General features: G+C 45.9%; 1 protein-coding gene across 2 annotated transcripts; it reads right to left on the bottom strand.

The window, feature by feature from the left end:
• Positions 1–701: 701 nt before the first annotated feature.
• On the bottom strand, positions 702–22,129 carry LOC130482049 (leukocyte elastase inhibitor-like). 2 transcript variants are annotated; one of them, XM_056854859.1, is made up of 7 exons: positions 21,962–22,129; positions 15,679–15,788; positions 14,384–14,525; positions 7,760–7,877; positions 4,120–4,262; positions 3,747–3,914; positions 702–1,106 (listed from the first exon to the last, which is right to left on the bottom strand). In XM_056854859.1, the coding sequence occupies exons 1-7, from the start codon at positions 22,127–22,129 to the stop codon at positions 702–704; spliced, it is 1,254 nt and encodes a 417-aa protein (XP_056710837.1). The 2 variants fall into 2 exon arrangements, with proteins under 2 accessions (XP_056710837.1, XP_056710838.1); XM_056854860.1 differs by lacking the exon at positions 21,962–22,129 and having other exon boundaries at positions 14,384–14,518; positions 15,678–15,734.
• Positions 22,130–22,559: the final 430 nt, after the last annotated feature.

The raw sequence follows: 22,559 nt of genomic DNA, 5'->3' as shown, positions 1-22,559 counted from the left end.
TAATATACAAAATTCATTAATAAACACAGGATAGTCCTAATGGATACCAGCTAAAACTACACACGTCTGACTACAAATTAGCACTTGGACATTCTCCTGGGTTATGCATTACATAAACCAGCATAGATAAAACATAAAGCAACCAAACTCTATATTTCTGAAAATTCATGAGAAATCTACAAAAAAAGGGAGCATGTCTTGTGCATTCCTTGTTCTTTCATGCAGTATTTTGTCTATTGAAACAGGAAGCAAAAAATTCACACAATGTAACTGTAATAATCCAACATTTCTGTCATTGGACACAGCACACAGGGCTTGTAGCACACTGGGGTAACTTGACTGATTTTCTTGGACTACTTTTTGATCTTTAAAAAATTTATTTATTTATTTATTTATTTTTTGCTGAATGCTCTAGTTTACATTTGCACTACCTATCACAATTGACAGAGCTGCAGAACAGGAAATGTGGCCCTGCAAAAACTCTGGGCCATGCAGTGTGGGTTTTGTTTGTTTTTAAAACAGGAAGTTGATTTCTGGTGAACATATTGAAAACAACCACACGCACTTATCTATATACTCTTCTGTTCCTCAAATACACAGGAAAGGGTGACCAATATTGAGATAGATCGTGGTTAACTGTGCCTGTGGTGCCTTCCTACTGAGGCAAGATCCTTCCCTGTTGCTAACGCAGTTGCAATAGTTTAGGGAGAGCAGAACTTCCCCAAGAAGAGGACGCTCTTGGTCTTGTTATGCCGGATGAAGAAGAGGAAAGGGTGTTCTGCAGCAAACAAAACTGCGTCTCCTTGGCTTCGGCTGGATACTCCGGCCGCACTCGACGCCGCGGCTTCGGTGCCCTCTTCATTAATGTCAACAAAGCACTTGTGGAAAACCTGAGACAGAACCAGATTGTCTTTGTCGGACATCCCACTGAAGTCACTATGGCCAGCATCGAAGGCCTCTGTTACCCCCAGTCGGCTCAAAGAGGACTTTAACTCGTAGCTGTCTTCTAATTGGATCCTAGGAAGATAGACCCGTACAGCAGTTTCCTCCATTTCTTCTGGGCTCGTCCACTTGGATAAAGTCTCAGAAGTCAATTCTCTTTCTAGCTATGGTTGTTTCAAGAGAGAGTGAGAGAAAGAAATCAGAATAATGGTCAGTACAAAAGATAATCAGCTCTATCAAATGAATCTGAGTCAGGCACTAGTCCACTCAACTCAGAACTTGTATTTCTTACCCCCAGGTCCAAGTCAGCCACTCTTGACTGTTACTTCTACAATGTAGATGTATGGTACAGTTTCAATTTATATGGTACAGTTAAGTTAATTGCTTGTGGCTGAAGGCCATTACAATCTGGCCTATAAAACCCAGTCATAAATAACAACATTAAAACAACCTGACCAAAAAAATGCAAATCATTAAATATATTAAATGTCCTGATAAAATACAGCTTTAGCCCAAATTTTCTTGGCTGCTAAGGCAAAGAGTGACACTCAGTAGGAGACAACTGGATCGGTGTCTGAGATGAAAAAGAGCAGCTTCCTTGAATCTGAAAAGAGGTTTAGTTCATTTAGAAGCTCTGTAAGAAATTTCATTCTGGGCTCTGCATAATGAGGACAGAATAAAATGTAATGTATTAGGTATTTTTAATGATCCTATTGGACCATAGTGGATATGGTGCTGCAGATAGAAACTGTGCAATTAGTCTGGTTGGATTTAAATGGATTTTTAGCCAATAATTGATAACATTTATCCAAACCTTAGTTTCAACTCTATGCAGACCAGCCTCACATCTCAGCACCACATTGGGAGTACATTTGGGTGCATTAAATGGGGCCCTTAAAATTTTTGGTTGGACTCTTTCTAATATTACGAAGTTGCTATATGGTCCTAATTATGCTCCGGACATAAGTTGGGGTAAGGTTTTAGCCGAGTATAGCTTAAAAGCAGATGGAATAAAACTTCCCCCTTGGGTTCTAAAAAACCTAAGTATTGCGTTGGAACTTCTTTGCACAGAATGTACCGCAGCTTGAACTTGGGCCCCATTTGTTTCCCATTGAATTGAAACACTACTCCCAAGTACTTAAAGCACCTAACTTTTTCAGTTCGGTGCCCATCAACTAACCAAGACAATTTATGAAACTTGTTATTGATGTACTATCTTTGTTTTTGTAAAATTGATAGTTGTTCCTTTTGGCATTGCTGGACTAATGCACTTAGTGCTCTATTTAGCCCTACTCTGGTTTGGGAGAGGAGCAGCACATCGTCTGCGTACATTAAGATGGGAAGTTTTCCCCTTCCATTAGTTTGGGTGCATGAATGTCCATCTCCTGAAAGCACTCTATGAGGGAATTAATATATACGTTAAACAGGAAGGGAGCCAAGAGGCATCCTTGATCACACCCATCTGTGTAAATATGGGATTAGACAATCGTCCTTCATGATTATATCTAATACGTAAAATATGTGTTTTCATAGAGTTTTATAATCAGGTAAAGAAGGCATTTGTCTATTGTTGCATTTCCCATTTTTAACCATAATCACACACTCAACACCGTATCAAAGGCAGCTCTAAGATCAACAAACGCTGTGAACAGTGAACCTTTTGCAGAGCACACATGTTTTTGGACAAGATAATCCAAAACTAAACAGTGGATCCAGTGTCGACCTCCCCTGCCTAAGCCCTTCTTGCTCCTCCTCAAGGTAGCCTTCCTGATCCAGCCACTCACAAAGTTTTAAGGAAAGATGTTTGGATGCAACTCCTGAGCTTTGTATTAAATTCCTACCGTTTTTAGCCAGCTTTGTCTTCTTTTGTTTTCTTTCCCCCCTTCCTCTTTCTGTTTACCCCATTATTTCTAAATCTTCTGCTACTGTTATCTTAATTTCTGCTTCAAAAGTGTCGACTTCGAGAGGCACCCTTGGAACATTGAACCTAGCCTGCTAACTACGTCGGCAGGCTGGGGACGGGGGTGCTGCTTTTCTTGGCTCTTTTTTCTCCTTTTCTTAAATTTTATTCTTCTATATTTTAATTATATATCCTTGGGGGCAGTTTACATACTATCTGTGAGACCTTGAGTCCCTGTTGTGGGGCTTTTCCTTCTTTAACTAAACTACGATCGTTTTGGTTGCTTTAACTGTATTATAATTATTTTGGTTTGCTGGAATTACTTCCTACTGATTCCAAAGGTTTTTTGGCTACTCTCTTAGCTCAAGATAAGAGTAGGTTCTTTTCTACTTTTTTGTTTCCACTCTTTATTTTATATTTAGTTATTACTTGATTTGGCTTGAGCACTGGGGAAGAGCAGGGAACGGCCAGAGCGTGATTGACTGGATGAATGAGATCCAGCTGCTAAGTCAAACACTGACACTTAGAAATACTAATGCCCTCCTAGGAGGATACAGTAGGAATCCAAGAGGAAATATGTTTGGTATAAAGTTTACTAATTACTTTCAGTAAGCTAATTGGCCTATAGTTGGAAGGGTCAGCTCTATTACTTTTCTTAAAGATGGGGACAGTAATAGCTAGCCCCCAGTCCTGCAGAATCACATAATTTGATGTGTGTCTGAAAATCTTTTACTGGTAAAAAATTACCAAGGGTAAGTTTCAATTTAAACAGACAAATCTGTATATGTCTTTCCATGCAGTCCAGTTGCTTCTGCCACACTTGAAGATAGCAAAATCCATTGAATACCTGAGCTGCAAACCAAAAGCAAAATTCACATTCCATAAACAATTTTCTTTTCCTTACCATTTCCAAGCCAGTGCTGTTGTCACTGATGTCATCGGGGAGCAGTATAAACATGCTGAGGTCTTTATTGACATATGGAAGTTCAAGAATATGAGTCTGGACTTGTGTGACGTAGTTCCAGTTAAATTTACCGTGCTGGAACATCATCTTTACTGCCTTACTTGTGCTCTGTAAGAGGACAAACAAAGCATGAATATTAAATCTCAAGGGAAACCAAATATTGTCTTGTGCCTGCACATTGGGGTAGGAACCTTGTTTACACCACACTTAGCAAAACTGTCCATTCTGTACCATCACAGACATGCTAATTGTCTATGGTGGATCAGAAGGATCTGAATGCCATTTGTCAGTTCAGTGTTAAGCAGTTCTGTACCTTGTTCAGTCTGAAAGGCTGTTCAGTCGTGGCTTCCTTGTTAAATGTCTTTGACCAATTTCCTTTGAAGTATAGTGCGTTCACCAGAATCAGTTGGGTAAGTGAATCTATGGATCCCTCTTTCAACAGATTCTCTATTTTACCTTTTAAGGGAGAAAGGAATGATATCATGCTTCTGCAGATGTTTTTCATTTCATTTATTTAAAAAATAGCAATGGGTTTAGAGATTATCAGTTTTGAGAAATGTAATTGTAAGAACTCTGTGGTAGGGCTGTCGATTCGGTTCGTCCCAAACTGAAAAACAGCTGAATTTTCCCCGATTCGGCGGTTTCTACTTCAGATAGAACCGAAGTAAAAAAAGGCGGGAAAACGACGAGCCGAACTCGATGAGTTCAGGCAGATGTTGAATACATTTATACAAATTTGGTGGCCCCGAAGGAGCATTCTGCCGTGGCCAATCAGTGGCCAAGCTGGGTCTTCCCCAAAATTGCCCAGAGGAATAAAGCCACTTAAAGCACATTGGAGGCATTCCGTGGCTCCGGGGGGGGGCATTTTTGGAGGTAGAGGTCCCAAACTTTCAGGGTAGCTTGAGGGGACCCTTCTTGCAAGAATCCCCAAGGTTTGTAAAGACTGGGTCAGGGGGTCCCGAGATATGGGGTCTCCCATCTGCCCATTGGGATGAATGGGAGCAGGCGATTCTTAATGTGCCATCTCTACAGAGCGGCAAATCCAAGGCAAAACCTGCTGTGCATAAATGGCCAGAGAGTCGTGAGAGATCCTGAGCAGCTGCTGCTGCTTGCTGGAATCAGTATAGATTACTCCTCCGGACCACCTGCTTCTGCTGGAAGAGAAGACATCCACAGTTTGACCCATTTGGGGACTTTTATCTTTAACTTTTTTTCCTGTGTGTGTGTGGGGGAAGCAGATTCTGTGTGTGTGTGTGAGGGGGGAAGCCAAAGTGGGGTGGGTTTGATTGCCTCTGTGTGGGACTGTGCTTTCTGCTGTTTTCATCGGTTGCCAACTTCGTCTGGAGTTAACTGTGGGTCAATGAGTCTCTCTCTGGCTGGCTGCTATTGTTTCCAATGGACTGTGCAGCCGCTTCTGTTGTTTCTAATGGGATAGCCTGTCATTCGTTTTAGTGCATCCCATGTCAGTGAGTCTCTCTCTGGCTGGGCCATACTTCTCCTTCGTTTGGAATTTGCGTCTTCTGGTTGGGGGGGAGGGCTGTTCTGCTGGGGGGTTTGATTTCCTCCTTGCCAGTGTGATTTGGGGGGAGGTTGCCTGTGCCGGTGGGGGCTTGATCTCCTCTTTGCGAGTGTGATTGTTGCTGTGGAAGATTTGAATCCAGCAGCATGAAATCTATCAATCCTGAAGATACGCAATTTGCTCGGGTCGCACTTACACTAGTAGCCTTATGAGATGCACTTTGGCTGTGTTGAAATGAAAAGATACGTTACCCATGCTTTGAGCGTTGTTGGATTCACTTTTGGTGTAGTTACATCAGCTCTTAGAAGCCACGGACTGGCTTCTACTGTGTGTGTGTGTGTGGGGGAGCCAAAGGGGGGTCCTCTGTAGAGATGCACATTAAGGATCTCCTGCTCCCATTCATCCCAATGAGCAGATGGGGGGACCCCATATCTCGGGACCCCCTGACCCAATCTTTACAAAACTTGGGGGTTCTTGCAAGAAGGGTCCCCTCAAGCTACCCTGAAAGTTTGGGACCTCTACCCCCCAAAATGCCCCCCTGGAGCCACGTAAAGCCGCGAATGTACTTTAAATGGCTTTATTCAGCCGAATTTATTCTCGAACTCCGAATCTCATGCCGAATTGCACAGATTTGAATCGAGGGAGTTCGGACATGGGCATTTCCCGAATTAAAACGGGCCAAATTTTGCCGAATCTGAATTTTACCGAATTTTTTTCAACAGCCCTACTTTGTGGTCTTGTCCTATCTCCCTCATACTTCCTTCCCCAAAAGACTTACTTCCCTCAGCTACCTAAAGGTCTCATTTTCCCCTGCCACAAAGGGAACATCTGCATAGTCTCTCCCAGTTTTCACTTCTCTCCTCGAAACTGGTAAATATGCAATAAATATAATATTTTGCGTCCACACCTGAAGCTTACTGAAAGAAGGAACAGTTTGAGTACATAAGAATATAAGAAGAGCCCTGCTAAATCAGACCAGTAGTCTATCTAGTCCAGCATCCTGTCTCACACAGTGGCCAACCAGTTATCCTGGAGGACCAACCATAGGGAATAGAGGTTGAGGCCTTCCCCTGATGTTGTCTTCTGGCATTGGTATTCAGAGGCTTACTGCCTCTGAATGTGGAAGTTCCCTTTAGTCACCATGGCTAGTAGCCACTGGCAGACCTGTCCTCCATGAATCTGTCCAATCCCCTTTCAAAGCTGTCTATGCCCATGGCCATCACTACATCCTCTAGCAGCGAAATCCACATTTCAATCACTTGCTGTGTGCAGAAGTATTTCATTTTGTCCATCCTGAATCTACTTCCCATCAACTTAATTGGATGTCCCCAAGTTCTAGTACTTTGGGAGAGGGAGAAAAAGTTCTCTTTGTCAACTCTTTCTACCTCATGCATAATGTTATAAACCTCTATCATGCCCCCCTTAGTAGTCTTTTTTTCTAAACTAAAAAGTCACAGACTCCTCCGCCTTTCCTCATTGGAAAGGTCCTCCTGCCCCTTAATCATCTTGGATGTCATCCCATGTACTTAATGCAACTGTAATATAAACAGTAAATGCAACATCCTGTACAGCAATCTCTAAGCCTTGTTGAGAATCGTCATTTGATCTTAGGCAAAGCTAACAAATTACCAGTTCCTTAACATTGTTAAATATAAGGGAATGACACAACTAGAAATGGTATCACTACAGTAAATATGATTCGCCGCATTTGTTGTATCCATTCCCATTCACACTTGCTTATTCCTCCTCCTATGTCTGTGCTTTGTTCATTCCTTAAGGGACCCTTTTTTTGCTATGTTATTTTATAAACTGCCATAATACATTGATGATGCTGCGTAGAGCATCACAATATGCAATATAAACTTATGAAACAATAGACATTAAACTAGTCCTGTTGAATTAAGCTGGTGAATTGTGCTCATGATTTTCTTTTCACACAGTGATACCAATGTGTGTTTTTACACAAACAGGGCTCACCAGAATAGTGGGAATTCAGTGCTCTCTTCTCCACTTCACACCTTTTGGCATCTAGATCAGGGTCATCCCACAACAGAACATGATCAAAGGATCTCATAAACACTTGTCAGTAAAGATGTGCCTCATGGAGCACAATCTTTGCATGCAGAAGGTCCCAAGTTAAGTCTCTGCAGTCTCCAGTTAAAGAATCTCAGGTAGCAGGTGAAGAAAAGCCACTTGTCCGGAGTAGACAATTCTGTGCTAAGCGGACCAATGGTCTAGTTCCATACAAGGCACCTTTTTACATTTGATGCTATTTTGAAATTTCAGGTCATCTCCAAGAAAGGAGGTTGAATGTTGCATAAATTTTCACAGCAATGGTTCAAACACAGAACACACCAATGTTTTAAAAGGCAAGAAAAGAAACTAGAGAAGGGTGATTATTTAGAATGGCAGAACAGCCATTTTAAGCGCTCACCTTCTGTCTGATGTTCCACCCAGGAATTGATCTCTTTTCTGACTTCATCTGAAGCTTTTTGAAAATCTACTGTTTGCGGTTCTATGTTATAATATTTCTTGACTGATCGTAAGAATTCCTTAAAGGAAAAACAAATGAAATTGTTAAAATGATACCATTTCATGCTGTAATTGGCTCTTGTAGGAACACACATGCTTGCTCCCTGAACCTGTGCATTTCCCTGCAAGAGCCAATTGTAGCTTTGGAGAAGAATTTTAAGTAATGGAAGAGGCATTAGAGGAAGGGTTAAATGCACACTCTTTCTCAGACTTCAAGGAAGCCATCCTTGGCTGCAAACCAGCACTTGAGACCCCCCCAAACACCAATAGAAGGGTCTTTTATGTCCAGTCTGGCTGGCCCTGAGCCGCTCAGCATCCAGGCGCAGACTGTTCCGTTCTCCAAGAGCCTGCTCTGTATCTGCTTGCTTCCAGACCACATTTAATGCACACAATGAATGAATGAATGGGATTTGAATACTACTACTTGCTTTGCACTCACGATGGGGTCAAAGCTATTTCATTTCAATAGTTGGCCTGATGAAGGTACTGTGAGGTTCTCCAGCCAACCTGGGCAATTCCCAAAAAGCCACTTGCTCAGACAGCCAAGTCAGAAGCAGGTTAACTTTATTGCAAAGGCAACAGGTGCAGCTCAGGTAACTTGCAGAATAAAAAGTTGCTAATGAGCGAGCCAGACTACAGAGCCTAGTAGGGCTGTTGAATTAAAAAAAATTCGGTATAGTTCGGATTCGGCTGAATTTGGCCCATTTAGATTCGGGATATGCCGAAGTCCGAACTCCCCCGCTTCGGGTCTGTGAAATTCGGCAGGAATTCAAAGTTCGGGGAAAAAATTCGGCCGAATAAAGCCATTAAAAACACAACCGCACCTTTCCGTGGCTCTGGGGGGGCATTTTTGGGGGTAGAGGTCCCAAACTTTCAGCGGAGCTTCAAAGGACGCTTCTTGAAAGACCCCCCCCCAAGTTTTGTAAAGATTGGGTCAGGGGGGGCTGAGATATGGGCCCTGAAAGGTGTCCCCCCACCCTTAATGTGCATCTCTGAACAGAGCTTGCCACCCACGCACAAAGCTCCCAGCCCCGACAAACAGCTGAGAAGTTTGCAAAGCATTGCAACAGACTGAAAAGCAACACGACTGAAAAGCAACACAACCTTGTAAGCAACACCTTTGCAACTGTGCAAAGCAACACCTGACACCTGGGAGTTTGCAAACCATGGAAAGAGACAGAGGCAGCTAGCTATGCATAATGAGCAGGAGGGGTGGCATTTCCCCTTTTGCATGGGACTCCAAATGCATTCTTTAAGTCACCATTTGAAAACAAGTTTTGAGCAAGCATCCAAATAGACCTAACCGCTCTTATGAATGAGGGAAAACCTGAAGACACACAACTGAAACCCCCCCTCAAACCAGGGAGAGAGAGACTCGAGGGGGAACACACACCCCAGGCAGAACCGGCAAAAGCCCCCTTTGGCTTCCCCCCACCCACAGAAACTGCTCCCACCCCCACACACACAGACTCTGCTTTCCCCCCCCCACACTCACAGAGGAGAAAAATTATAGATTAAAGCCCCCAAAGGGGTCTTACTGTGGCTGTCTTCTGTTCCATCAGGAGGGGCTGGGTAGGACTCGGTAATCCAAGACGATTCCATTTAGGCACGGGACGTTTTGCTCTGGAGATGCATACTGATCCATTCATCCCAATAGGGAAAAGGGGAAAGGGGAAAGCCCATATCTCGGGACCCCCTGACCCAATGGTTACAAAACTTGGGTGGTCTCTTAAGAAGGCTTGTCTGAAGCTCTGCTCAAAGTTTGGTACCTGCACCCCCAAAAATGCGCCCCCTGCAGCCACGGAAAGAGAAAAAAGGGGGGAGCCGATATTTCTGCCCCCACTGAACCCATCTTTACAAAACTTGGGTAGTGTCATGAGTCAGCCTGCAGAGACCTCCTCTGACGAAGAGGGACATCCTCAGGCAGAAGTCCCACAGGAACAACCACAGGGCCTACAGCCTTCCGGAGTGGAGGATCAGCCAAGGTCAGGAGATGACTCACCATGTGTGCAGCCAGCTAGCTCAAGGACTCCAGTTGGACCTGACACCTTGCAACATGCAGTGTCTCCAGAGGCCTCGCCAGGGCCAATGGAGCAGAGAAGAAAACAGGTCCGTCTGGCAATGCAGCAGAGACGGCAAAGTGCTAGGCTGAAGGCTTTACACAGGAACCTCCCCAGTAGCAGTGATGAGGAAGAGCAGGGCTGAAGCACCACCTGTGAACTCAGCCTCATCAGCATCAGCTGGCTGCTACAGCAGCAGGGGAAGGGATTTAAGCCATCAGTTAGGCTGTTGTGCAAGCAACTTGTCACCAACCTCCTTGAGTACCTGCCTTGTTTACCTGCTATCCTTTGGATTCCTGGTATCCTGACTTCTTGGACTGGCTCTGACTAACGCTTTGGACTTCCCTTGCCTGTATTGATATCTCGGACTCTGCCTTCACTGTGAATGACCTTGGACTGTTCCCCAGACTACGCTTACAGCCCTCGCTCCTCGCCTGTACCACGACAGGTGGTATCTTAAGAAGGATTGTCTGAAGCTATGCTGAAAGTTTGGGGGGTGTATCCCCAAAAAAGCGCCCCCTGCAGCCACGGAAATGGAAAAGGGGGGAAGGGAAAAGGGGTAGAGCCCATATCTTGAGACCCCCTGACCCAATGTTTACAAAACTTGGGGGGTATCTTAAGAAGGCTCATCTGAAGCTCCACTGAAAGTTTGGGGTCTGTACCCCCAAAAATGCGCCCCCTGCAGCCATGGAAAGAAAAAAAGGGGGAGCCCATATCTCGGGACCCCCTGACCCAATGTTTACAAAACTTGGGTGGTCTCTTAAGAAGGCTTGTCTGAATCTCTGCTGAAAGTTTAGGGTCTGTACCCCAAAAAATACGCCCCCTGCAGCCACAGAAAGGAGCGAATGTGCACAAGCATCCCCCCCACACACGAGGATTTCCCTCTCTCTCTCTCTCCCGGGCCGGGCTGCACATCAGCTGATTCCTCCAGTACTCAATCCTGACTGATTGGCCAGAAGAAGACCCAGCTTGGCCACCGATTGGCCGGGGGAGGAGAATGCTGCTTACTGACGGTTATGCTACTTACTGACGCCCTGAATTGGCTGGATTTATTCGTGAACTCCCGAACTCGCTGAATTCGGCTCCCTGGTTGCCCACCATTTTTTGAGTTCAGTTCCTCCCGAACTAAAAACCACCGAATCAGGGGAAATTCGGCTATTTTTCAGTTAGGGCCGAACCGATTCAACAGCCCTAGAGCCTAGTTAAAACGTGGTAGCGTGATTACATCACAGGTGCACTTTCTAACAAGCCTGGGAAAGGAATTGATAACAACGTCTGGGGGAAGGAAAGGAGGACGAAGGGAGAGTGGGAAGACACAGGTCATTAGCCACTCAAGGCTACAGCGAGAGGCGGAGGGGAATCGAGGGTGAGACCAGCACAACAAATATGTAAACATTTGCAACTAGTTCTTGTAGGTTATCCGGGCTGTGTAACCGTGGTCTTGGTATTTTCTTTCCTGACGTTTCGCCAGCAGCTGTGGCCGGCATCTTCAGAGGAGTAACACTGAAGGACACTGTCCTTCAGTGTTACTCCTCTGAAGATGCCTGCCACAGCTGCTGGTGAAACGTCAGGAAAGAAAATACCAAGACCACGGTTACACAACCCGGATAACCTTCGAGAACCAATGAACTCTGACCGTGAAAGCCTTCGACAATATCTGCAACTAGGCCTGTACAAGCTGGGGCCGGCCTGTACAAGCTGTTGGGCAGGACGGACACCTCTGACATTCTGCCCCCCTTAAGGCCCCCCTCCCACACCAGTGGCAGGACGTGGCTTCTGAGGGTACGCGGAGTGAAACTCACGCACAAGGTGAGGGGCCGCAACATGGGGGGCTGCCACCCACTCATCCTGGGCAGGTGCTAAATGTTTCCAACGAACCAGATAGAATAACTTTCCCCTCTTCAGTTTTGAATCCAGAATCTTAGCGACCTCCAAATGCACCTCCCCCCCACCATGGTAGGCACTTCAGGACTGGGCACCGGGTGGAAATGGGGAGCTGCAGTGTAAAGTTTTAGGAGACTGACATGAAACACTGGGTGAACTCCCCTAAGAGTCTTGGGGAGTTCAAGCTCAACCGCCACTTCATTGATCACTCTGATGACTCGGTATGGACCAATATACTTCTCACTGAGCTTTTTACTGGGACGTAAGGACCGTAAATTCTTTGTGGACAAATACACCAGGTCCCCTACTTTAAACACCCCACCAGGGGAATGATGTTTATCGGCTTGTTCCTTGTACTTGGATTTGGCTCGTTCCAAATTCTTTTGGAGCCAGGGCCAGGTGGTTTGAACCACATGCACCCAGTCCTGGATTTCTACTGCCCCCTCCCCCTCCGGGGAAAAGGAAGCGATCCCAAAAGATCCAAACTCTCTGCCATACACCACACGAAAGGGACTGAACCCTGTGGACGAATGAGGAGCATTATTGTAGGCATATTCAGCAAAAGGCAACAAATCCACCCAATCATCCTGATGGTAATTCACATAACAGCGCAAATAGCATTTAATCACAGCATTGACCCGTTCGGTCTGACTATCCGTTTGCGGGTGGTAAGCTGAGGGCAACCCCTGCTCCACCCCCATCAGTTTCAGGAAGGCCCTCCAAAACTGCGCCACGAACTGGGACCCCCTGTTCGAGACCACCTTGCGTGGGATCCCGTGCAATTTCATCACGTGCGTAACAAACATGCGTGCCAACTTCTGGGCAGAAGGCAATCCCGCACAGGGAACGAAATGCACTTGCTTGGAAAACAGGTCCGTTACCACCCACCATACAGTCTTCCCCCAGCTGGGAGGCAGGTCTGTAATGAAGTCCATGGCAACCACCTCCCAGGGAGCAGACGGAACTTCCAGAGGCTTGAGAAGCCCAGGGGGCTTCCCCATGAGTCGTTTAGAGGTTGCGTAGGTGGGGCAGCTACGTACAAAGAGATCCACATCAGCCCTCATTCCCGGCCACCAAAACTGACGACGCAACAGGTGCAAAGATTTGACAAAACCAAAATGTCCAGCCATTTTTGCCCCATGCACCATTTCCAGGACGTCCTTCCGAACAACTTCGGGTACATAAAGCTGTTCCCCATGCAACCAGAAATCCCCTTGACAAGTGAGAGCTTGGGGGAGGACCTGCTTGGTTTCCTCCTGACACAAAGCTTCGCTCAATTTCAACCGGAACATTTCCGGAAGTCCACTAAAAATGGTCGAACCCTTAGCCCGGCTTTGAGCTCGGGTAGTTACAGCCAATCCCGATACCTCCCCCTGCTGCTCCAGGGTGAACAGAGAATCAACAGGACGGTCACTCTGTCCCCGGTACTGAGGGAGGCGAGATAACGCATCAGCTAAGGCATTGTCCTTTCCTGCAACATGTTTTAAAACGAAACGAAACTTAGCAAAGAATTGGGCCCAACGAACTTGCTTCGCGGACAACTTTCTTGACCCTTTTAGGGCGTCTAAATTTTTGTGATCGGTCAAGACCTCAAAGGGCGCCTCAACCCGTTCCAGAAAATGTCTCCAAATCATAAGAGCATGTTTCATCTTTTTCCCATGCCGCATCGTTTTCCCAAATGGCCCAATTGAGTTCAGACTGTGAAAACTTTTAGGAGAAATAGGCACATGGTTGCAAACACCCATTATTGTCCTTTTGCATCAGGCCCCCCCCCCCCCATAGCAACATCAGAGGCATCTACCCGCACAACAAAAGGCTTTTCGCAGTCCGGATGTTGCAGCACTGGTTCAGACGTGAACAACTGTTTGAGAGTATCGAACGCTTGTTGACACTCAGGGGTCCACTGATGCCGAGCAGACAGCAAAGCGGCTTCAGGGCCCTCCCTTTAGTTCGTAAGGAGGAGGTGAGGGGTAAGGCGACTTGAGCGAAATGAGGAATGAAATTCTGATAGAAATTAGCAAAACCGAGGAACTGTTGCAACTGCTTACGAGTAGCAGGAGGCTCCCACTCCACAACTGCCCGAACGTTCTCGGGATCCATTTCGAACCCCTGATGTGATACAATGTAACCCAAGAAAGTCAAAGACGATTGATGGAAATCACACTTGGACACTTTGGCATACAACTTGTGAGCACGCAGTCGCGCTAAGACTTCCTTGACCAGAGCTACATGTTCCTCCATCGTTTTGGTGTAAATTAAAATGTCATCTAAATAAACAATGACTCCTCTGAACAACAGGTCATGTAGGACTTCATTAATCATTTGCATGAACTTACTTGGAGATATCAGGTACTTACTTGGAGATATCAGACTCTTTCTTGACAAATGCCCATGCTTTTTTAGGCAGGTGGGCTAACACTTAAGACAACATGGCTTCAACACACCAGAGGTCAAAAGCAACAGGAAGCAGAATTCCAACACCTTTATCCAGTCCATTGCATGTATTTCTAGTGAACTCATAGAACTCGATCTGAAATGGATTTGGCTTTTGTTTTCAGCAATAAAATTAAAGCTCTGCTTACATTTCTGAAAGGTGTTGATCTGTCACCATATAGTTGATTGATGCTTCTTAGCATGATGTTTTTAGAAGGCTGGTTGATTTCTTGGCCAAGCACCTGAAATTCTGAATGGATGTTGTTTGGTATATCAAACGATGTCTTAAATAAAGAAAAAGAAATGCAGCGTTTATTGCAACTCACATCAAATCGTAATTGTTGACCATGTGTATACAAATGCTCTTCATTGCATTTTGTTTTATGCTATATTTTCCTCTTATTTCCCCTCCTTAGTTTATGTAGTCATCATTTTGTAGTCAACAAGTACAGGGTCAAGGCACAACCAGCTGCAGGCATTGTGGCTTTGTGGCCCCACACAAATACCTGTGAGAAAACCTCTTTCCTGCCATTTCCAGCAACAAAGTGGAGATAACAATTCTCCTGACATCATAAGGACACCATAAGGGTTTCTTTGGGAGTAGATTGTACCAGACGTTTCTAATACACCTTTGGAACATACTCCACCCCCTGCCAAAAAACCCCATACCCAGAGGTCCAGATCTGTAGTCCTCAATGACTATTTAGCACATGATGAACTCAACTTAGAAACAGAAAATTAAAAGTGCTTAAATCCATTTTATTTCATAAGGACATAACTTGATAGTTGTGCTTAAGATCTATTGAAAACTGCGGATGACCAGTGGTACTTGGCTTCTGCTGTTTATGTCCTATTTTTACTGGCTGTAAGATTTTAGTGATCCACCCATTCTTTTAATGGGAAGGGGTACTTTTAGTGTCATGACTTTTATCCAAATGTTGGAATTGATCAGATAGAGATTGGCAATCATCAACAAAGAAATGTTGACCGACAGACCATGCAAGAATTTGCAATCCTGTATACATGCACTGCAGGAGTAATACCCCTTGAAATCTGTAGGACTGACTTCTGAATGTATATCTACTGGCAGAAGCTCTGGCTGCACACAGCCATGTCCCTGGACCAATCATATACAAGTTTGCAACTGAAAACCAAAACGGGGCAACTCATCACCCAACAGCACAATGACTATATCCTCTGAGCTTGTCTGTCCAGCCTGCTTGTTCTACATGAAGTGTTTACGTCTTACGTTATGTCAATGGAAAAACTGTGTGTAGATTAAGGCATACCCTAGTCTTGCTCTTTGGAAAATGTAGATGTAGTGTAAGAAAGTCAGATTAAAAGCTGAGAATAAGAGACCAATGTCAGCTTTTTCAAACCTGTTTTAAAACTAGGCAAGCTTGCATTCACTGGAGAGACATTCAATTTTTTTTGAAAATATACCTTCTGGATAGAGATGCAGGGGTTATTCAGAAGCTCCTCCATTTTGGAATATGCTCGTCGTGTTATTGTTCTAGTGGCTCCTGTTCTTTCAACTTTGTTAAAATGAAATACCTGCAATTAGAATGGATACAAGGAAATGTGTTGGGCTTATCAAGTCAACCGGTCTCACAACCTATCAAAAATGGAGATAACACAAACAGATACCACATGCTAAAGGACTATGCCTTATACTTCAGTCATGGCTTCTGTAATAATAATAAGTGCCATCAATCCACAACCAACTTATGGTGACACCCTCAAGGGGTTTTAAGGCAAGAGATGAGCAGAGGTGGTTTGCCATTACTTCCCTCGAATGGGAGACCAGGCAAGATTAGGGTTGCTGTACTAAGTACTAACCATGGACAACCGTGCATAGCAGCCAAGCTCTGATGAGTCCAGGCTAGTCTGGGCTACTCAATATGCTAATTGCTTCTGTTATCAATAAGTTTCTTGGCTTAGCCATTGAGGCCAGAATTCCACTTCGACTCAAGAAATGTTCACAATGGCAGCAATTCTTGCTTTTTTCTGGAAAACAAGAGGATATCCCAACCCTGCTGAAACAAAGGTAGGTTTGTAGAGACCTAGATATAAAGAATCACCCTCACCTGATTTCTTCTTCTTCTTTTGTTTGCTACTGACTTGCTTAATGAAGTCAAGGTTTCTCCAGGCCAGAATAAGGTAACATCCGGCTTTTTATAAAGCTGGTTGTTTGAAGGACCTTTGCAAACTGACCGGGGAGTTTCAGAAACAGAGGATTCTAAATAATGGCTGGAACAAAATAAGAACTACTTTAGGTAGCTCAAGAATGTACCCAGAAGGGCTTTTTGGCTTTTTTGAGTGACAGACATTCCCCCTCCCCACATATACCCCACCAACTGCTTTTGAAATCCCCTCCACTCCAAAAAAAGGTTTGCCATTATAGTGGAGGAGGGTAGAGATATGCGGCTGTTTGACAAACACAGGTCCAAAGCTCCCTTACAGGTGTGGATAGGGTTTCCAGGTCCCTCTTCACCACTGGTGGGAGGTTTTGGGGGCAGAGCCTGAAGAGGGTGGGGTTTGAGAAGGGGAGGGGCTTCAATGCCATAGAGTCCAATTGCCGAAGTAGCCATTTTCTCCAGGGGAACTGGTCTCTATCAGCTGGAGATCAGTTGTAATACCAGGAGATCTCCAGCTAGTACCTGGAAGTTGGCAATCCTAGGTGGGGAACTATTTATGTGGTATTTTAGACTTAGGTATATCATTTAGTAGCATAAACAGTTTTAAAGTACTAGTTTGGCCTCCACACAATAAACAAAAGTGGGTGTGAAAATTTCAAACCACTATATATTTCAAGTATGAGAAGGTGGAGGGACACAAAACATTGCAATGGGACATATGAAGGGGGGTGTTAGGGTTGCCAACCTCCAGGTACTACTAGGAGATCTCCTGCTATTACAACTGATCTCCAGCCGATAGAGATCAGATCACCTGGAGAAAATGGCCACTTTGGCAATTGCACTCTATAGCATTGAAGTCCCTTCCCTTCCCCAAACCCTTCCCTCCTCAGGCTCAGCCCCAAAAACCTCCTGCCAGTGGTGAAGAGGCAACCCTACGAGGTCATCCTCATCCAGGCCCCTTTAGAGGCCATCCTCATCCAGGCCCCTTTCTCTTCCCTGGCAGAGTGTCAGCACAAGAAATTCAATGCTTTTCTACATGGGACAGAAACATTATGTTCTAGGCTTGGGCTGACCAGAATGCAAACCTAACTGCTTAATGGAAAAAATTAAACATTGCATAACAATAAAACAGTGAGAAAACTTGGGAAAGAAAAAAATATTATTCAAATCCATGTTTTATCATAAAAAGAACATTTTCAGCACTTTTGTATTCAGCTTTCTGTCCACTTTTTCTTGGCAGCAGTGTTCCAAATGATGGTCCCCAGCACAGGAGTGAGCTGCAAGAAAGGGGTGTCGAGTTCATTTGTTACGAGGGCCAGATATGACATAAATGTCACTCGGTTGGACTGGGCCATGGCTACCAAAAAATTTAATGCCAGTTACCAGAGATACAAACTTTGTAGAAGAGACCAGCAAAGTCAATTAATGATTTCATTTTTACTTTATTTTTTACTTAAAATACAAACATGTTTAAAACAATAACACTCTTACAGTATTTTCTTTTATTTATCAGTCTTTAATAATAGACTCCTTGGGACTAGGGGAGGTGGTTGCCTTGGCTGGCAAGCCTGCAATGGCCTCACCAACCCAGATCGGGATTGCGGTGTAGGAGGGCTGGATAAGAGACTTATGTTTGACACCCAGGGTTTAAACCAGGATCCAAATCGCTACACCTCTCAAGAGTAGGAAATCCCCAAAGGTGGATCTACTGTGAAACTAATGAAGCTTAAGCTTCAGGGCCCCCAATCCTGGAGGGGCCCCCGAAGCAACTTTTTTTTAATGAGTGAATTTCTCTACAAAATTGATGGAGTTTTTTAGTGACAGAATCATAAGCCAATGGGTTGAAGCACTTAATATTGACTTTAGAAAATGCTCTAATAGTACCCATTTCACATGGCCTCAAAATGTCCCTGTAATCGGTCAAATTTCAAAATTTTCTCGGGGGCTTGCAGTGCTTGAACCCCCAGCTGCATGGGGCTCACTGAGCTCGCCAGAATCTATTCATAGCCTACATTTTGGCAGCTGGATCCTCAAATCCTTTGTTGGTGCACGGCTTAGTAATTCTCTAGCTCAGCCCCCCTTAGGCTAGAGCCAACCGGAACCATAAGAAGACATCTGAATTCTCCATTCAGGCTGCCCTCGTCTCGCTTGTGCATTTTGACACCAAAAGACCAGATTTTCACCTCTTCATCCCTCCCTATTATTATCATTTATTAGTTAAATTTGTAGCCCGCCCTCATTCCCGGTCAAAGCCGGGCTCAGGGTGGGTGTCATGATCCTAGGCCTAAGGTTACCAGGCCTACATCTCCCAGGTACCCTCTGGGCCTTGTGATTGGTGGAAGAGGATTTGGAGGGAAGGCTCGGGCCAATCAGGGGTCAGGGAGTGGTGCCTGGGGAGAAGGAAGAAAAGGCCTTGCCTGGAAAGGGCGGGGGTTCACCCCTAGGGAGCAGGGCTGGGGAGGGGCTGCCTCAGACGGCCAAGCAGCCAGATCCTCCTGTCAGCAGCCCCGAGGGAGAGGAGAGGAGAGGGAGGCCAGTGAGGATGTCAACCTGCGGCCGCCCTCCGTCGCAGGCCTGGTGGAAAAGCTCTGCTTTACAGGCCCTGCAGAACGTCTGAAGGTCCCCCATAGGGCCCGGATGTTACTTGGGAGAGCCTTCCATCAGGCTGGGGCCAGGGCCGAAAAAGCCCTGGCCCTTGCTGAGGACAACCGCACACTTTTAGAGAATGAACCAGTACTTTTCCCCCCACACATTGATGTTGGCTGGTGTGACTTTCATTCCTCCAAATTTTCTTTTTCTTCTTTTTTGGTAAGTTTTTGATTATATCTTTGCTAGTGTTTAGTGTTAAAGATGTATAGGTCAAGGGGTGCTTGGTCCATAGTTAGCATGGATGATATTTTTATGTGTATATTTCTACAGGTTTCGTTAACTAGCAACTAGTCCTTCAGTTCCCATATTTCTGTTTTCTAGCATATTTTTTTTATATTTCGCTTATTCAATTGAGTTTTTTGGAAGAGGCAGACCTGGATTATTTCTCATTTACTGAATTTCTAGTGGTAGAATTCTTTTTAGACAGTTCAACGTAAGTATTCATGTGGGTCATGTTGAGGGTAATGCCTTTACAATGGTTGACCCGAGTCTTTCTTCCTCATGGCATCTTCAATCCTCCCCAGTGCCATCTGCTGAGTTTTTATATAACTATTGTTTTGCTTCTACAACATTTTTTATTCACACCAGTGATTGAACATAAGAACACAAGAAAGGCCCTGCTGGATCAGACCCAGGCCCATCAAGTCCAGCAGTCTGTTCACACAGGGGCCAACCAGGTGCCTCCAGGAAGCCCCCAAACAAGGCGACTGCAGCAGCACCGTCCTGCCTGTGTTCCACCGCACACAAGATAATAGGCCTGCTCCTCTGATCCTGGAGAGGATAGGTATGCAGCATGACCAGTATCCATTCTAACTAATAACCATGAATACTCCTCTCCTCCATGAATATGTCCACTCCCCTCTTAAAGCCCTCCAAGCTGGCAGCCATCACCACATCCTGGGGCAGGGAGTTCCACAATTTAACTACGCGTTGTGTGAAAAAATCCTTCCTTTTATCTGTTTTGAATCTCTCACCCTCCAGCTTTAGCAGATGACCCCGCGTTCTAGTATTATGGGAGAGGGAGAAAAGCTTCTCCCTGTCCATGCTCTCCACACCATGCATACTTTTATAGACCTCTATCATGTCTCCCCTTAGCCGTCTTCTTTCCAAGCTAAACAGCCCTAAGTGTCCTAACTGCTTCCCATAGGACATGTGAGATAACCCAGTACAGCAATTTTAATCAAAATCTGAGCTGCAGTAGTTAATTTATTAAAACGTTGTGGTGATCTGCCATAGAACAACCCCACTGAAGAAGATAACAGTGGTTACCCAGACCTTGTTGCTGGTGAGAAGGGGATCACTGTATGGCCCATTTTCAAGGACTCCACCCCATCACCCTGTTCTCCGCCATTTGGGCCTCGAGGTCCTTGCAAGGGCAGCAAGGCCCTTTGGACCTTGTTGGATGTTGCCCTGTTGTTGCTGGTTGCGAAGGGGTCCCCCATAACAGTTCAAGCTTCAGGGCCCCAAAAATGTAGGTCCTCCACTGGAAATCCCCATATATCATTTAATTTCTTTCTGACCCATCCTCTAAGCCAGGGGTGGGGAACCTTTTTCCTGCCAAGGGCCATTTGCTCATTTATATCATCGTTCGGGGGCCATAACCAGGTGTAGATCTCCTGGCGCGGGGGGGGGGAGAGGCTAGGTCTCCAGCCACCACCTGGAGGTTGGCAACCACAGGGGAAGCCACGCAGAGAAGGCCTGGAGGACACCCCCACCTCCCTCCCCCGAGCAAACAAGGCGCCAGGGGGGCGCAGCCTGCAGCCGATCCTCAGGGAAGGAAGGGAGGAAGGAAGGAAAACAGAGAAATGGAGGGGGGGGGAAAGGACGGAAGGAGACAGACAAAGAAAGAGACGAGGGAGAGAGAGGGAGAAAGGAGAAAGAGTGACTGAAAAAGAGGAAGAGAGAAAAGCCTTCCCCCCACACACACACACCGGGCCCTAGGCTCCCCGCCTCCCCTAACACACACACACACACACACTCACGCACTTGGCAGCACATGCAGCACCGGGCGACCAGGCCCCAGCCTCCACGCCCTCCCACCCCCCACCCCGAGTTTACAAAAGGCCCTCCAAGCCCAATCGGCTCCCGCGTGCCTGTTCCGCTGCCAGGAGCCACCGGCCTCTCGCCCCCCTCGCTGCTTGACAGGCGGCGAGAGGGGCTTGCAGTGTGCCGCAGCGTTCCTGCATGCCGCGACTGTAGGGGGCAGCCTTGGGGGAAGCGTCCCTCCCCTCCCCCTCCTCTCTCCAACCAACAGTCGATGAGAGGAGGTCCAAAGGGCACCGTGGCCCCAGGAACACCCTCGGGGAGGGCCGCGCTGTGCTGGGCCTCCCCGGCTGGGCCCTGGAGCTCCCGAAGGCCACTGAAAATGTGCTTGGGGGCCGCATATGCCCCCCGGGCCGAACGTCCCCCATCCCTGCTCTAAGCCTAGGGTTGCCAGGTCCCCCTTCGCCACCGGCAGGAGGTTTTTGGGGCAGAGCCTGAGGAGGGGGGGTTTGGGGAGGGACTTCAACGCCCATTGCCAAAGCGGCCATTTTCTCCAGGGGAACTGATCTCTATCTGCTGGAGGTCAGTTGTAATAGCAGGAGATTTCCAGCTAGTACCTGGAGGTTGGCAACCCTATCTAAGCCTGATGCACTGTGCAAAGTGGAGGACTAGGAAGCCCTCTTAGTTGGGCTACTCCATAGGTGCAAAGAGAAAGCCTGCCCAGAGCTGACTGAAAAAACAGGGGAATCTCTTTTAAGAGTCAAGCACCATTTGCCTATAATGGGGGGGGGGGAAGGGGATGCCACGCACCTCACTCTTGGGAATTAAAAATGCCAGGAACTGCTGCTCTCTGCTCACAGATGAACAATTTTCTATAGTCTCCCTCATAGGTAGCGATGTTACGCACAATAGCTTGAGCGATTTCTTAAAGCAATTAAATTAAGAGTTCAAATTTACCTCTGCGATCTGCTCTGCAGTACAGCCTCTGGCCCCAAGATACACAGCAGCCATGATAGAAGAAATACTCCAAGGCGAAAATAAGATGTTCTTGTCATGATGAATCTGGCTCACATGCTTGAAAAGGTCAAGGGCAAACCCCGTGTTTGCCATGCTCAGAGTCTCCATTATGGTTCAGAGCTAGTAGAGAGACAAAGAAATTTCAGACTATTCATTTGTTATAAGTACACTGATGACTGCCGCTCCTGCCTTTTTCCTATCAAAGATGCTCAGGAAATCTCAGGTATTTCTGAGATAGTCAGAAACTCTCTGGAACAGTCCATCGCTTGAACCACAGAAACGGTTGTCTTTCTTGTATTCAATTGTGGCATTAGAGATTACCAATGCGGTTTATCGTCTCTTCCCGTCCAAAAGCCCTTCGTCATGACACATTGACTCTGGAGAAGGATATTTAAAACATGTTTTCAGCCCCCAAAAGCCATCTGCTTTTAACTTGCACAATGCATACTGGGTGCCCTTGCACATGAGTAGAGAGATCTTTAGAAGTAAATGTTATGTTCTTAGACCCATGTGCAAGAACATGTATTGTGCAAGTCCA

This window comes from Euleptes europaea, chromosome 8 (assembly GCF_029931775.1).
Source record: "Euleptes europaea isolate rEulEur1 chromosome 8, rEulEur1.hap1, whole genome shotgun sequence".
Taxonomy (NCBI): Eukaryota; Metazoa; Chordata; class Lepidosauria; order Squamata; family Sphaerodactylidae; genus Euleptes; species Euleptes europaea.
Note: the sequence above shows the minus strand (reverse complement) of the source record. Positions and strands in the feature narration are given on the sequence as shown.